Source organism: Lupinus angustifolius, chromosome LG20 (assembly GCF_001865875.1).
Source record: "Lupinus angustifolius cultivar Tanjil chromosome LG20, LupAngTanjil_v1.0, whole genome shotgun sequence".
Taxonomy (NCBI): Eukaryota; Viridiplantae; Streptophyta; class Magnoliopsida; order Fabales; family Fabaceae; genus Lupinus; species Lupinus angustifolius.
The window spans coordinates 7,124,125-7,139,088 of NC_032028.1; the positions used below are offsets into that span (position 1 = coordinate 7,124,125).

Consider the following 14,964-nt stretch of genomic DNA (forward strand, 5'->3'; position numbering starts at 1 on the left):
TCAGACTCAAATGAAGGAGTTGGATAAAAAATTGCTCACAATCCAACTCAATTTCTATTTTGGTTAACGGCAGCCCAACCCAAGAGTTCAGTATGACAAGAGGTCTTAGACATGATGATCTGATAGCCCATTTTCTTTTCTTAATAGTGGCATATGGGCTAGGCAGTATTATGAGAGAAGCAATGAAAAAGATATATTCCAAGGTTATAAGGTTGGAAAAGATGAGATCATTATCTCTCATCTCTAGTATGCGAATGACACTTTGGTTATTGGTAATAACTCTATTGAGAATATTATGATGCTTAAAAGTATGCTGAAGTCTTTTGTATTGGTGTCTGGTTTGAAAATAAATTTCCACAAAAGCAAATTCATTGGAGTGAACTCCAACTGTGACTTTGTCTTGTCAGCGGTAGTTGAACTTCATTGTGAAATTGATTCTATTCCTTTCAAGTTTCTTGGAATTCTTGTTGGTGCTAATCCTAAAAGAGACTTTCTCTCTAGCAACATAAACTTCTCTCCTTTGGTAGTCGAGTTACTCTTCTTAAATCGATACTTTATTCCTTATCCATCTATTTCTTTTCTTTTTTAAGGTCCCTATTTCCGTCATTAATGAGATTGATAAAATTCAAAGAAGATTTTTATGGGGAAGAGGGGAGAGGAGTAGAGGTGTTCATTAGGTGAATTGAAAAAATGTGTATAGCTCTAAGAAGATTGGAGGTCTTGGGGTAAAAAATATTTTTTGTTTAATATAGCTCTTTCAGGTAAATGGAGATGGAAAATGCTTATGGAAGTGACTCACTTTGGGTTAAAGTTTTATAATCTAGACATAGGGTTGGCATCTTTCGGGGTCTAGGGGTAGTGAGTTCGAGTGTTTTAAGTGAGGTACATCTTGGTGGAGAGATCTTGGGAATTTTAGTAGTATAAAAGAAAGTGTTGGTAGAGGGTGGTTGGTTGATGGCTTTCGGAGGAAAGTAGGTTCCGAAAGAGATGTTAGGTCCTGATTAGATTTTTGGGTGAGGGAACCTTCTTAAAAACTTATTTTCAAGATTGTTTCAAGTGACTATTAATAAAGATGCATCTATCAACAAGTTGAGGGGATGGATCAATGGTGTATGGTCTTAGAAATTCACTTAGAGGAAGAGCTTGTTCCTTTGGGAGCAAGAGGAGAAGGATGAACTCTTAAAAATTATTGGGAATTTTGTACATGATCAAGACGCCAAAGATGAATGGAGTTTGGTTCATGACAAAGGAGGACAATACTCACTTAGAAGTGCTTATAATGCGATGTCTCAAGAAGATAGAAGAGGTGACAACATGGACTTCAAAAAGGTATGAAAATGTAATGTACCACCGAAGATGAAATGTTTAGTGTGGAAAATCTTCTTAGGTGGAGTCCTAACAAGGTTATGTCTTGTTCAACGGGATATCTTAGGAGCACATATTCTACCGTGTTGTACTCTATGCGGGGAGGAGAACGAACCAATAAATCACCTACTTTTCACTTACTCAAAGTCTTATAATGTTTGACAATGTATGTACTCCAGGTTTGGTCTTACCTCAATACTTCACAATAATTCTGAGGTAAACTTTTCTACTCATATGACTTTGTTGCGGTTGACGAACATGAATAAATAAATGTCGTTGTCACTTTAGTTCATCACTATTTGGAATATATGGCTTGTGAAGAACAATATTATTTTTGAAAATTTGAGATTTCATCTTAATAAAGTCATGAAACTTATTTTCTTACATTCTTGGAACATCCTAAGAATTCATTGTAATAGTTTCAATTTCTCTTTTTTGGATTGGATGTTGAATCCATCCAATTATCTTTTTGATAGATAATTTTATGTTTATGGATAGGAATACTACTTGTTCTTCTAGTTTTTTACTTTTCATTTTTTAATAAAGTTCATTGTTGATAAAAAATAAAAAAATAAAATAGATAATATATAATATCAAAATAATAATCAAAATTTAATTAAAAAATAAATTTATAAATATATTAATACCTACAAAGTATATATTATAAAACCTGTTTCCACCTATAAATTATTATTGTACATATTTTCAAGGCTACATATGTTGAGAATTTTTGTCATCCCAATGAACAATAAATTCAAACATATTTTATATGAAGTTACACATATATATTTTTTCATAATATTTTATTAAATGGCATGTGATATACATTTGATGCAATCATTTAATGATCAACTAAAGTGTGTAACATGTATATATAAAGATTTAAAATGTGCTCATTTGATTGTAAAATTTTTTATATTATTAATATATCACCTAATATTGATTTGTATTACTTTTATTTAAAAATTAATGGTAGTTAACATATGAATGATGAATAATTTGATGACAATATAAAAAATATATATAGTGACAATAAATACATATTAAATCTATATATAAATTGACTAACGATATAAAAGTTTGTTAAGTTATAATTGTATTATCGATTGTGTATTTTAAATCATTAGGAGGTGATTTATGTAGCTGCCAAAAATAATTTACTAATTCATTTAAATCAGAAGAAGTGAGTGTAATTTACTAATTCATTTGTAAGCAGGTACAAGATTCAGATTCACTGGAGAGTACATTAAATGCAAGTATCATAGGACAATGGTCCACCAATACAACTTTATTATTATAACTCAAAGCTGGTCCTAACTTAGAAAGGGATCATCCAGATTTTCAATTTTGGCTTAATTCAACCACCTTTTCCCATTTATTTCCACATATATACATCATGTTATGTAATTTGTACAATCACTTTTTTCCTTCTTTTTCTTTGTTTTAAGGTTTTACTTTTCTCCTTCCAATTCAGTGTCTTTTCTTCAGCTATGCTTCTCACTCAGTTGCAGAGCTCTCAGCCATGGATCCTACCTCCACCTCGTCTTCTAAGGCATACCCATTTCTCATCAACCACTATCAATAATACAAGGTATTTTTCTCTGTTTTTATGTTTAAGCTCTGTCTTTTTCTATGTTGTTATTGACGTGTTCTTATTATTTATATTATTTCCTTCTCGTGGGGCCATTCATAATCATATTGTATTTCGGATCACCTTATACCTGAGTTCAAGTTTAAGAGATTCAGCATTATACAGTTCAATTAACAAATGGTAAAAAAAGAGGCAGCGCGAGTTCGATATAAGGAGGATAGATGTATACAGCCTTAGCTTCGCAAGCAAAGATATTGTTTCCAATATTTAAACGGACAAATAACCTTACTGTTAAGCCGAAACTCACACTCTAATTAACAAATGGTGAAAGTGAAAAATATATAAATGGATATCAACCTATAAATTTAAAGACAAGTTTTTGTGTTAAGATATGATGTCCGGTCGGTCTACTAATGTGTTCTTAACCCATCCAATGGTGATTTTTGGCGATTGCTCCATGGTCCCTGCAAGAGCCATATTCTGTGGGGTCTGTTTCATTGGGTGCATTGAGGACCAGAGTAGTTTACTGTTCTCTGTATATAAGTAAGTGTCTTTAGCACTTAGAGCATTTCATGTTTATGTACACTGATTTTGGCTCCTTCAAATTTTGTGCTCATGCTCTGCTTCTGTTTATCTATACTTATAATTGGAAATGCTTTGCTTCTATTCATTGGGTGCATCAGCATTAAGTCATTAATCGAGCCTAAGGCCTTCAGGGATGCACCTGAGGGGAACTAACACCCACTGGTTCTAGCTGAAGGTTAAAACACGGGTGGTTAAAGTATGGATCACACCTCCTTAACCCAGTTCTTGTCATCTGTAATGAGGTTTGTTGAAGATGGTAACTCAAACCTATAATGGGAATTCCATGGAAATGGTTACGTTACCTAGCAATTTATGTAACTTATGGTAGTCTTGGATGGATATGCTTAACCTCAAGTTAGACCCTCTGACTCATTCCAGCATTGTTGTATAACAAATTTGGTTTTCTAGAATTTTTCCTCAGTGCAAAAAATTATAGAGTCAGGATGACTGTACCATCACAGGGTCATGACAAGCCTCTATAATCAACTAGTGTTTATGGATAATCCATGAACAATGGATTTTGTGACGGGATTCAAACCTCAACCAACTTAGATGTCAAGTTTCCCCTTACCAGTTGTGCCAGTCGGTGTAGGAAACTTATATAGATTTTAAATGATGATTTTATTTGGAAAATTCTTGTTTGATTGCCTATGATACTTCACAGGAGGTTTTTGCCCTGCCGCTTCAGCTGGAACAAATCTTCAGCATTAAATGCACATGGTCTTAGGGCACAGGGTGAAGGTGAGCTCCACGAGTCAAGACAAAACAATACCAGAGTTTCTTTGTTCTATTTTATTAACAAGATCTTAAGCATGTCATTTATTGAGTTTGTCAGGTTAGAATCAAGAGATAATCCAAATAATTAGAGTACAGTTCTCAATCCAGTAGCTTTCTTGTGACTGACCAGTGAACTTTTGTCTATTTCTTATCCTTGTTCAGCTTTAGGGTTCATTATTTGGCTCTTTATTTGGCAGTCATATAAAGTTTTCTTGTCTTTGTGACTTCATTTGTCAACAGATATGTGCACAGAACATCAAGTTATGTGGAAGCAGATGTTGCTTTTGGTTTTATTTAGCAGACTGATAATTATGATATCAAACACTTTAGGCTGATAAGGTCCATCGTTTCTTATTTCTGAGAAATAGAAAATATGTGGTGCTACTCATACGTGCCAAGGTGTATGACCTGGGGCAGAGGCCATTGAAAAAATTAATCCCGTAGTTGTAAGATGCTGAGTTAGAATTCTTCTCTTACATTTCTATTTACATGCTTGTTATTTGGGAAAAAGGTCGACATATATACTTTGATAAGTTTATCGGTTGTATGGTGACTAGTTCTAATATTTTATGCACTTTTATCCTCTCCATCTTGTGTCCATAAAATTGTTAAAGGAGAAATCAAACTAATGTCATATTACCAGTTTTTAAAGAGAATTGATGGGGTCATAAGTCTTTTTAAGCTTTTTAAAAGCAGAAGACTGCTTCCACTCACTCGCAGATTGGTCTCATTATATATGCATATATGATATTATTACAAACCAAGAAACTTCACTAATGTGAAGATGTAATTAATGATTCATTTTGTCAAAATTGTGATCCTCATTTCTTGCATATATTTGATCTTTAACATTTTTAATTATGTAGGTCTTACTGCCTTCCTGAAAGGGTTTATCTTTCTCAAGATGGTTATAGATTGTTCTGTCTCTTTTTATTTCTGGCCTGAATATGTTTCCTTCCAGAAGCTTCTGTATGGTCTTACTGGAAGTCTTTGATCTCTAATCATCTTTGACTATTCTGTAGTCATTCTTTTCATTTGTCAGACTTTAGATTTTGTTTTTGATTTTATGATATTTGCTTTTCTTCTGTTCATCTATTATTGCACATGATATGTGTTCTCTTTCTTTTTCCAATTAGAAATAATTTATATAGACTAATTACATCGGCTGTTCTTACATAAGACTAAGAGGTGAATTGATGAAATCCCTGTAGGGAGATGGGAGGTTGGTTCTCACAGGTTGGACATTAAGTCAAATTCCAACACTTCTAAACATGTTCCAGAAAATTTGGGCACCAAGTTCCTGTGGATGGAGAAAAATAATACTACTTCTCAGGTGAGGAATGTATGAGAAAGCTAGGAATCTTCTAAATTTGAGGATATATATAGACATATCGTAATCGTCCTAGTTTATTATGGTTCAGTGTATTACACATTGTTCCTTCACTTCATACTAAAAGCATCGGTCTACAGGCTGAAAGCATGGTACAATCTATGTCATTGTACTTCATACTGAGACTGACACCCAAGAAGTTTTTGGATCTGATGATAAAAGTTGTCCAATCAATACTTCCAGATGTGCTTCAGACTCTTAGTGTGACCACCAGCATGCCTCTTGCTTGTATTTCCAACGCATTGAATAAGCCTAAGCCTCTTCAACTAGATGTGTCATTGCCTTCTTTTCATGATATTTCATGGAGCTTAGCACGGTTGTTGTACTTATTTAACATCCAAGTTGAGAGAAATGTTGCTACGTAAGTGAAGTCCTTTATCACATCATTATTTATTTGCTGAGAACTTCTCTATCTACTGGTTATTTAATAATTTTTAAGTTCTTCACTTTACTTGACTGAAGCCTTGTGCGTTGCATCGCTTTTTACCCCGTTTGTGCATTATATTATGTCAGTATAGCATATTGTTGATGGCATGGCTATAAGGAAAATATTATGCTATATATCATCTAGCAAATAAATTGCAACAGTGCGCTATTTCTGTGTGTTGTCAAGTTTCCTGAGGATGACTTCTTAATTTTGTGTCCATTTTATTATTAATTGTGGTATGTTCTTTATCAATTTATTGTATACGGAAACCAACTTTCTTTGTGAAAGAATGTCAGCATTTGGGATTTATGGTAATCTATACTCGCATTGTTTGTTAACTTGGAGGACTTGAAATGGAGATTATGGTTTATAATGAGAGACAAGCCTGCTTGAGGATTTTGAAAAAAAACTGTAACGGTACATCTCAGGAGGTTGAAGGAAAAAAGTGTAAGATTATCTGAAAACAGATGCCTTTTTTTTGGGATTTACTTCATACGGCTAGAGGGGATCTAAACAATGTTTAAGGATCAATATATTCTTCAGAGTTACCACTTACCATTGGGTAGGAAAATTTGCATTGTTCCCTTAGCTTCTATGCTTCTTGAATATATCTGTTACTCTCTTGCAGCTATTCCTTGGAACTAGGAAGCTCATTTATTTGAGGCCAAGAAGGGTAGCTGAGAATGACTGAGCACATAATAAATTCTTTTTTGCAATTTGAGTGGCTTTTTTCTATGAATGGATGCAATGGATTTTGTTTCCTTTACAAACTATTGCTTTGTATAAAAAAACTAAGGCTATACAACTGTGTTATCTGAATGAATTATATGGACTCTTTCAGATTCTTCATAGTGCTCCTTATAGCGTGCTTCTCGTTTGTTGTCATCGGTGGTCTCCTGTTCTTCAAGCTCAGGTAATTAAAAATAAATGCAGTTTTTAGAGTGTTAACCAGCCTTTTTTTGTTTCCATAATGTGAATAGCATTATCAGTTCCCCAGTCTTGATAAAAAGGAAAAAATATTTAAAATTCAATCCCACAAATACTTACACTCTTTTACAATTACTCGTTTGTGCTACAGTATGTTATCGCTGAGTAATGAGGTTCATTTTATTATGCTTGCTGATTTCGTAGAATACTAAATTGTCCAGGGGTAGTCAACATTCTCTGGAAGATTGTCTTTGGGAAGCCTGGGCATGTCTTTGCTCATCATCTACTCATTTAAAAGTATTCCAGTCTTATTGTGGACTTCATAATCTGATTTTTTGGAACACTTTTTCATACTGTTTATAAGCATTTGCTTGTAACTAAATAACATAATTGCCTGCAGCAATCAACTCGTATTGAGCGTGTTATTGGCTTTCTTCTTGCAATATGGGGTATATTGTTTTATACTCGCCTTCTAAGTACGATGACCGAACAATTTAGGGTATGATCATAAGCATTAAACATTCATTAAGCAATATTTCCTGTGTATTTCATTAATTGTTAGTCTTCATAACAGAATAATATGCAAAGACTCAGAGAGGGGGCCCAAATGCAAGTTCTGGAGACTGATCATATCATTATTTGTGGGATGAACAGTCATCTTCCTTTCATATTAAAGCAGCTAAACAAGTATCATGAATTCGCTATCCGCTTAGGCACAGCTACAGCTAGGTAAATGGTTTGAACAAGGTAGTTGCCCATTGCCCTTCTATTCTGATTGCTGAAAAATGTAATATGCTTTTTCAATTTTTCAGGAAGCAGAGAATCCTTCTTATGTCTGATCTTCCTAGAAAACAGATTGATAGGGTAGCTGACAATATTGCAAAAGATTTAAATCACATTGATGTCCTTACCAAGAGGTACCAGTGCTGGATAATTTCGTTTTTTTAACCATAGAAGCACCTTTAGCAGAAATCCCAGCTTTTTCTCTACTTAGGACTGCCAGATATTTTACTGTAGTTGTTAGTTTCCTTGATTGATTTCTTAAGAGAAAGCAAAATCGAATTGGTGAAGAGATCGTAGTGACCAATAAAAAAAACAAAATGAAGGATTCCTTATTTTCTAGCTTCATTGTATATAACATATATATCATTAAACGGGGATAAAATGCATAGTCATTAGCTCATTTCCTTTTGTTGAAGTAACATCTTGCTATATATATGTCTGTTGTTTGTCAGTTTAATGTCATCTTTATTTTATAATTTGAGTTAATTGCACTGCAAGTCCCTCCAGTTTGCACGATAGAGCAATTTAGTCCCTTTAGTTTCCTACTGAGAACTCTATCCTCATTTTTTCAATAGAGCAATTTAAGGAAAATCTATAACCTTTATTAGTTTGACTTAAATGTGGCATATTTGTCATTAATGAAGTTGCTATCTGTCTTTTCTTTTAATGCCAGACATGGAAATTACTGTAGAAACTAGAAACACATCAGAAACTATGACCTGAGTTTCAGTTTAGGACGTAATGCTTTAAACTTATTTTCGTTCATGCCTCATGCTTGAAATTTCTGGATTTACAGTTGCAGCCTTAGTTTATCAAAATCATTTGAAAGAGCAGCAGCCAACAAGGCACGAGCTATAATTATACTACCTACAAAAGGGGATCGGTAAGAGTAAATTTATTTAAATTATTAATATGAGGGTATACGATGATGTTAGAGAAATTTGCTATTTCTAATTGTTAATATGCTTAAAGGTTTGAATTTTAGTTATTAATTTCAGTTGAAGTTGTTTTCAGAGATTTTAGTAAGGGCGAGAAACAGAGAGGAGAGAGAGACTGCTGAAAGTTAGAATCACTGATCTGAATGATTAGGATCAATGTGTATGTATTTTTAGTTTATACATAAAACTAGGTAGAAGGGCACATTAGTATAAGCCAGTCCACATCTCAATAAACTCATCCTAACACTTCTTCTCAAGCGAGGTCATAAATAGTAGCCAAGTCCAGCTTCTTATAACTAAAATTAGTTCTAGCTACTGTAAACAAATCTTCCAGTTGCTTGCTTTATGATCATAAGCATTGGAGTCTGGAGATAAGGTTTTATGAGCCTATGCCTTAACAAAATAGCAGTCCACTTCAATATGATTTGTTCTCTCTTGAAACTGTGGTTTACTGGAGATATGCATGGCAACCCGATTATCACGACAGTCTCACTGGGAAGGTGATTGGAAGCAAGTTTTAATTCCACACAAGCTCACAAGTCGTTTGTGCCATTCGAAATATTCAGCTTCAACACTATACCTATCATCTACATTCTCATTGCTTCTCCACGAAGTTATGATTCCCCTAAACAAAGACACACTTCCCAGCACTGGATTTGTGGTGCACATAGCCCAAATGGTAGTAGTGTAGTACAGATTTTAATGTATACTTCCGAATCGATCTTATACAGAACAACTTCCCTGAAGCATTCTTTTAGTGATTCACTGTGTGAATTTGACTTACAAAACTCATTAGAAAAACAATTTTTGACCAGATAGCTGTCAAATAACTCCACCTTTCACAAACCTCCTGTATCTCTAAGTGATGTCTCATCATCTTCTGTAAGTTTCGCACTTGGTTCTGCCGATACCTCACAAGTTATATTCATCTAAGCATTTCGATGGTGCAAAATAAGCTTGGTATTTATCCTTTATCATCAGCTACAAGCATACGTTTTGTTGAGGAGTTTGTGAATGAATCTAAGGACTTGAGAAAATATTGTGCTAATTGTCGATTGAACAGTTTGCAAAATCAATTTTGTTGGAGAATAATATTAGGTGAATCTGTGATTGTTATACTTATTTAGTATACTATAAGGACACACATGGAGCCTAACTAATCATCTAGTTAATGCATCCCATTATAAAGAAATCCTCTTCCACTTACTATAGAAACTAGTTTTTACTTAATTTCACTTTTAATGAAGTTTACTGATTTCATATCCTCTCTGTATTAGGTATGAAGTTGACACGGACGCGTTTCTTTCTGTTTTAGCCCTTCAACCAATTCCGAAGATGGACTCTGTCCCCACCATAGTTGAGGTATGTTACTTACGAGTAGCGTTATATGAAACTAAAGACAAGGCAGAGTAAAACTTGAATTTTTCTTAATTAATGAATGTAGGTTTCAAGTTCCAAGACATGTGAGTTGTTGAAGTCAATCTCAGGGTTGAAAGTAGAGCCTGTAGAAAATGTTGCATCCAAATTATTTGTTCAATGCTCTCGGCAAAAGGGGCTTATAAAGATCTACAGGCACTTACTAAATTATCGAAGTACTGCATTTATGCTCCCTACACATGTCATAAATGTCATGTTTGTAAGGATTGCTTGTTTACCCTATTTCCTAAATTATTCTGAATGGGACTATATATTTGTATTATTCTCTACAAAAATATTTCAGAATATATTACACAAATTTTCAACATGTTATTCATTAAATGACTTACAAGATGCTAGTTAAATGATAGAGGTACACAATATCTTAAGAGAACACGATTTAATTCTTGGGTCCAAGTTACTCATTTTTTGGGTGTTTTTAGTTGGTTGTTATTGATCTAAATAGCACATGAAAGCGTTCCATTTTTTGTCTCTGACATTATTTGTTCCTGCCTTAACTTTGAGGTATTGGTTTTCTTTACCCAGTTTAGTTTTCTATACAGTTAAGTGGACTAAGATGTGTTGCCTAATATTTGAAAATAAATTAATCTTTTTATGAATATTTATCGAACCTTCCACTTGCAGAAAATGTGTTTTATCTTTGCAGCTTGCCTAATCTAGAGGGAATGACATACAGGCAAATAAGACGTGGATTTCAAGAGGTAATAACTTTCTTTGCTGAACTTCATTTATATACTTTGTATCAACACTCTGTGCATGAATATTATTTCAGGCTGTTGTCTGTGGTCTTTACCGGAGTGGGAGAATATACTTTCACCCAAGTGATGCTGAAATTCTGCAGCAAACTGACAAAGTATGTAGTAGACTAACACGAGTCTAATTATATTTATGTCATACATGTCCCCTCTACCCTTTAGTCCTTGATTTTGTAAGAGTGCAATGGTTCTCTGAAGTCTGAACCAGCAGGGGTATAGGTTCATCGTTCGAGATTTTTTATACAACAGTTGTATTTATTATAAAACCTTATTATGTGTTGTGGTTTAAAAAAAATTATTTTTTGACCCTGATCTCATATTTTACGATGATAGTTTATTTCCTCTTTAATTAAGGTGGTGTAGAAGCTTAAATAATTGATTTAATTAAAAAAAATATTTTGTTTAATTCTTCAATGATGTTTGTTGATTCCGTGAGCAAATACAATGTCGTTTGATTGACATGTAGGTGGTAGTATCATACACAGTCCTGCCGGTCCATCAGATGCACTATACATCATATTCTTTTTTAATTCATGTGTTTGTTCAGGGATAGATAGTGGCAAGAAGGAGCCTGTTGCCCAAAATGCAAATTTAGATCCTATAGTTTTACGAGATTAGTCAAATTTTCTGGGCTTACAAGCATACTTTCTCATATCACTCTGCTTCCCTTGTCAGGTATTATTCATTGGATCCCTTCAGGATACTAAAAAGCCAGAAGTTGTAACCCCAAATGAGATAGAAGGAAGACTTGGAATTCATAATGAAGACTCACATGAAAAGGATGCGGATTATGCCATGGAACTGAGTAAATCTAGACTTGCTAATATTGTTAAACGTCCTAACATATCAGGTTCCAAGGTATGACTTATGTGCTGTATGGAATGAGTGTTATGTCATATGTACTAAATTTTAGCCTTCATTGGTGATTGTAATGTAGGCATCAGATGGGAATGTAGGACCAAAAGAATGCATTCTTTTACTTGGTTGGAGACCTGATACTGTAGAAATGATTCAAGAGTATGATAACTATCTTGGTCCTGGTAGTGTTTTGGTATGTTCTTATATATGTTTGAATCTTTGTTGATCTACGTACTTTTGTATGTGTGATTAAATTACTCTTTGCTATAGTGGTATTAACATAAACTGTATTATCCTGCCAACTAGATACTTTTTGAACCACCAGCAGTTTCATGACATTGAATATTTTTTTGTTACCAAATTATATATGCATTCACTTGAAGTTGAATAATTTATTATTTCTGACCATAAATAATATGCAGGAAATATTATCAGACACTCCAGTAGATGGCAGGATTTTAAGGACGGGTAACATTATTGGTCAACGCAAACTCAAGAATATCCGAGTTTCTCGTAGGGTATTGCCTCTAGCACTCAATCAATGTTTTCAAATTCCTCTTGGTGTGGAGCTTTTGACACTATGATTCATTTCTTTCAAATTTTGTAGAATGGAAATCCCATGGACTATGATACCTTACAGGAAACCATTTTGAATATTCAGAGTTCTTTGAAGAATAAAGATATTCCCTTGTCAATTGCTGTCATATCTGATAGAGAATGTCTTCTTGGAGGTAATTATGCACACAAAAATTTGTAGCTGAAAATAGCCTCTTATTGACTCTTCTCTTTGCAGATCCATCCAAAGCAGACAAGCAATCTGCATATTCTCTCCTACTTGCAGAAAGTATCTGCAACAAACTTGGAGTTAAGGTGACAACTATACCATTTTCTTAATGTTGATTGGAGTTGTTCATTTTAAAATGTTATTTAGTCTAATGAGTAAATAAAAATAGTTGTCGGATTAAATTGGCTGTTTTGTAGGTGCAAAATCTTGTAGCAGAAATCGTTGATTCAAAATTGGGAAAACAGGTAATTATCTTCTCGTTTGGGTTTATTTAACCTTCCAAATTGTAGATTGCAGTATTTTGCACTGATGATAAATAAATAAATAATATATGTATATATAAATGCTACAGATTAATCGAATCAAGCCATCGGTGACGTACATTGCAGCCGAGGAAGTAATGAGCCTTGTAACAGCTCAAGGTCATTAATCTTTGTTCTCTTCCTGATTGAGCTTTAATTGTCTTGATCTATTTTCTGCGGCAAAATTAAAGTTGTTTGTCAAACTTTGAAAAACAGTGGCTGAGAACAGTGAACTGAATGAAGTTTGGAAAGACATACTAAATGCAGAGGGTGATGAAATATATGTGAAGGTGATATCTATTGTTGTGCATACTTTATTTTATTAACATTAATGCCAAGAAGGTGATATATATGTGTGTGATGGTGTTACTACATGAATCATTATGACCAAGCCACATTGGTTTTTCCCTTTCTTTGAATTTTCCCACCATTCCATTTCATTTCATTTCATGGATGAATTCTTGCTTTATCACTTTACAATAACCCATGTGCTAAACATGATATTTATAGTTTATGTTGTATATTATATTTTTGCCTTTAAATTAGGAACAAATAATAGTGAATATTTAAATTTTTTAATTTACATGAGATATTTTCATTGACGCGGAACAATCTATGAGACATGATATGGAACAACATATCTCTGTTCTTAAATTAGACAATGGGCATTATCATGTACCACAACAAATGACATAAACCGATGACCTTTCTCTTAAGAATGCATTATAGCTGTTGTAACATTGCAGGTAACTCATCTTTGTGTTCTTATTATAGGATATTAGCCTATACATGAAAGAAGGAGAGAATCCATCATTTTCAGAGCTATATGAGAGAGCCCATTTAAGGAGAGAAGTAGCCATAGGTTATGTGAAAAACAACAAGAAGGTATGCCAATGACACTTCAAATTTATTTTGAATCAATCATTTGAACATGCTACTCATACCTTTCCCATTTTCAGGTTATCAACCCAGTTCCCAAGTCTGAACCCCTTTCTCTTGAACTGAATGACTCCTTGATAGTCATATCTGAGCTTGAAGGAGAACAACCTATCATTTTCTAATGCTGTGGCTCTAGTACAACAACAACGGAACTTTTATCCCACTAGGTGGGGTCGGCAAAAATGAAAAATGTTATGGCTTTAATCATGCTAATAAATTTTTAATGAAGTTTCTTACCCCTAAAACTTGGGTGATTGCTTCTAGTGACTGTTTGCTAATTCTTTAGGATTATTGAATATTCCTGTGTTGCTCTTTCACCAACTAGAAGGTGTTAGATATGTTTGTTATGTAACAATAGCATATAGAGCAAGTCTTTCTGGCAATAAATCTAAATGAGTGGTTGAAAATGGTAAAAAGAGCAGACATGGATCTCATACATAGAAAAGGAAAAATGAATGCACGAAAAGTACAAGGATATTACACTCATTAATTAATTCTAAGAAAGAGAATTAATCACAAGTCTTATCATAAAAAAATATTGAATTACATAAAAGCCAAAGATCCTAAGTAAGCTATCTAAATTTTAAGACCAATTACCCATACATCCTTACATCCTTGCCTTTTAATAACAAACTGAAGTATGAGTAATAATAGATGTTAGATTAATTTAATAATCAATGTGGTCCATGTGGATGAAAGTCACTAATCTGAATGAAAGTGCCTAATGTGATGATGCAAGGCAATTAAATAATTAGATTAGTGGGGGTTTTGTTAACTCCCTCCCTCTCACTTCATGGGAAGTTTCCTATATGTTAACTTCCCCAAACTGATGCATTAAAACTGGACAGTGTGTGACAATTCAATTAAGCACATAAGGAATACATCTCTATTCTGAAAGAGAGAAACTAAAAGCAAGAATAAGAGAAAGGTCTTGGTTTTGCATAAAAGAAAATCCAGTGCATTGTTATAGCGTGGAAGGAAGGAAACTGAGTTTCTAATCATCAAGAAACTCATAAAGGGAAGGAGGAGAGGTGAAAACAAAAGGCAATCAGAGAAAACATCAGGGAAGAACACTAGAAAGATATAGCAATGGAACCAGGTATTCT

General features: G+C 33.8%; 1 protein-coding gene across 5 annotated transcripts; it reads left to right on the forward strand.

Moving 5' to 3' along the window:
• LOC109336499 (putative ion channel POLLUX-like 2) lies at window positions 2,598-14,019 on the forward strand. Of its 5 annotated transcripts, none has more exons than XM_019573125.1 (25): window positions 2,598-2,768; window positions 2,854-2,956; window positions 4,206-4,282; window positions 5,530-5,651; window positions 5,789-6,069; window positions 6,977-7,048; window positions 7,284-7,359; window positions 7,463-7,561; window positions 7,637-7,791; window positions 7,875-7,979; window positions 8,642-8,728; window positions 10,061-10,145; window positions 10,228-10,375; window positions 10,845-10,921; window positions 10,993-11,073; window positions 11,651-11,833; window positions 11,913-12,026; window positions 12,256-12,351; window positions 12,441-12,564; window positions 12,627-12,703; window positions 12,815-12,862; window positions 12,970-13,039; window positions 13,136-13,209; window positions 13,694-13,804; window positions 13,879-14,019. In XM_019573125.1, the coding sequence occupies exons 1-25, from the start codon at window positions 2,762-2,764 to the stop codon at window positions 13,978-13,980; spliced, it is 2,574 nt and encodes an 857-aa protein (XP_019428670.1). In that variant the 5' UTR covers window positions 2,598-2,761; the 3' UTR covers window positions 13,981-14,019. The 5 variants fall into 5 exon arrangements, with proteins under 5 accessions (XP_019428670.1, XP_019428671.1, XP_019428672.1 ...); XM_019573126.1 differs by having other exon boundaries at window positions 2,598-2,763; XM_019573127.1 differs by lacking the exons at window positions 2,598-2,768; window positions 4,206-4,282 and having other exon boundaries at window positions 2,886-2,956; window positions 5,740-6,069.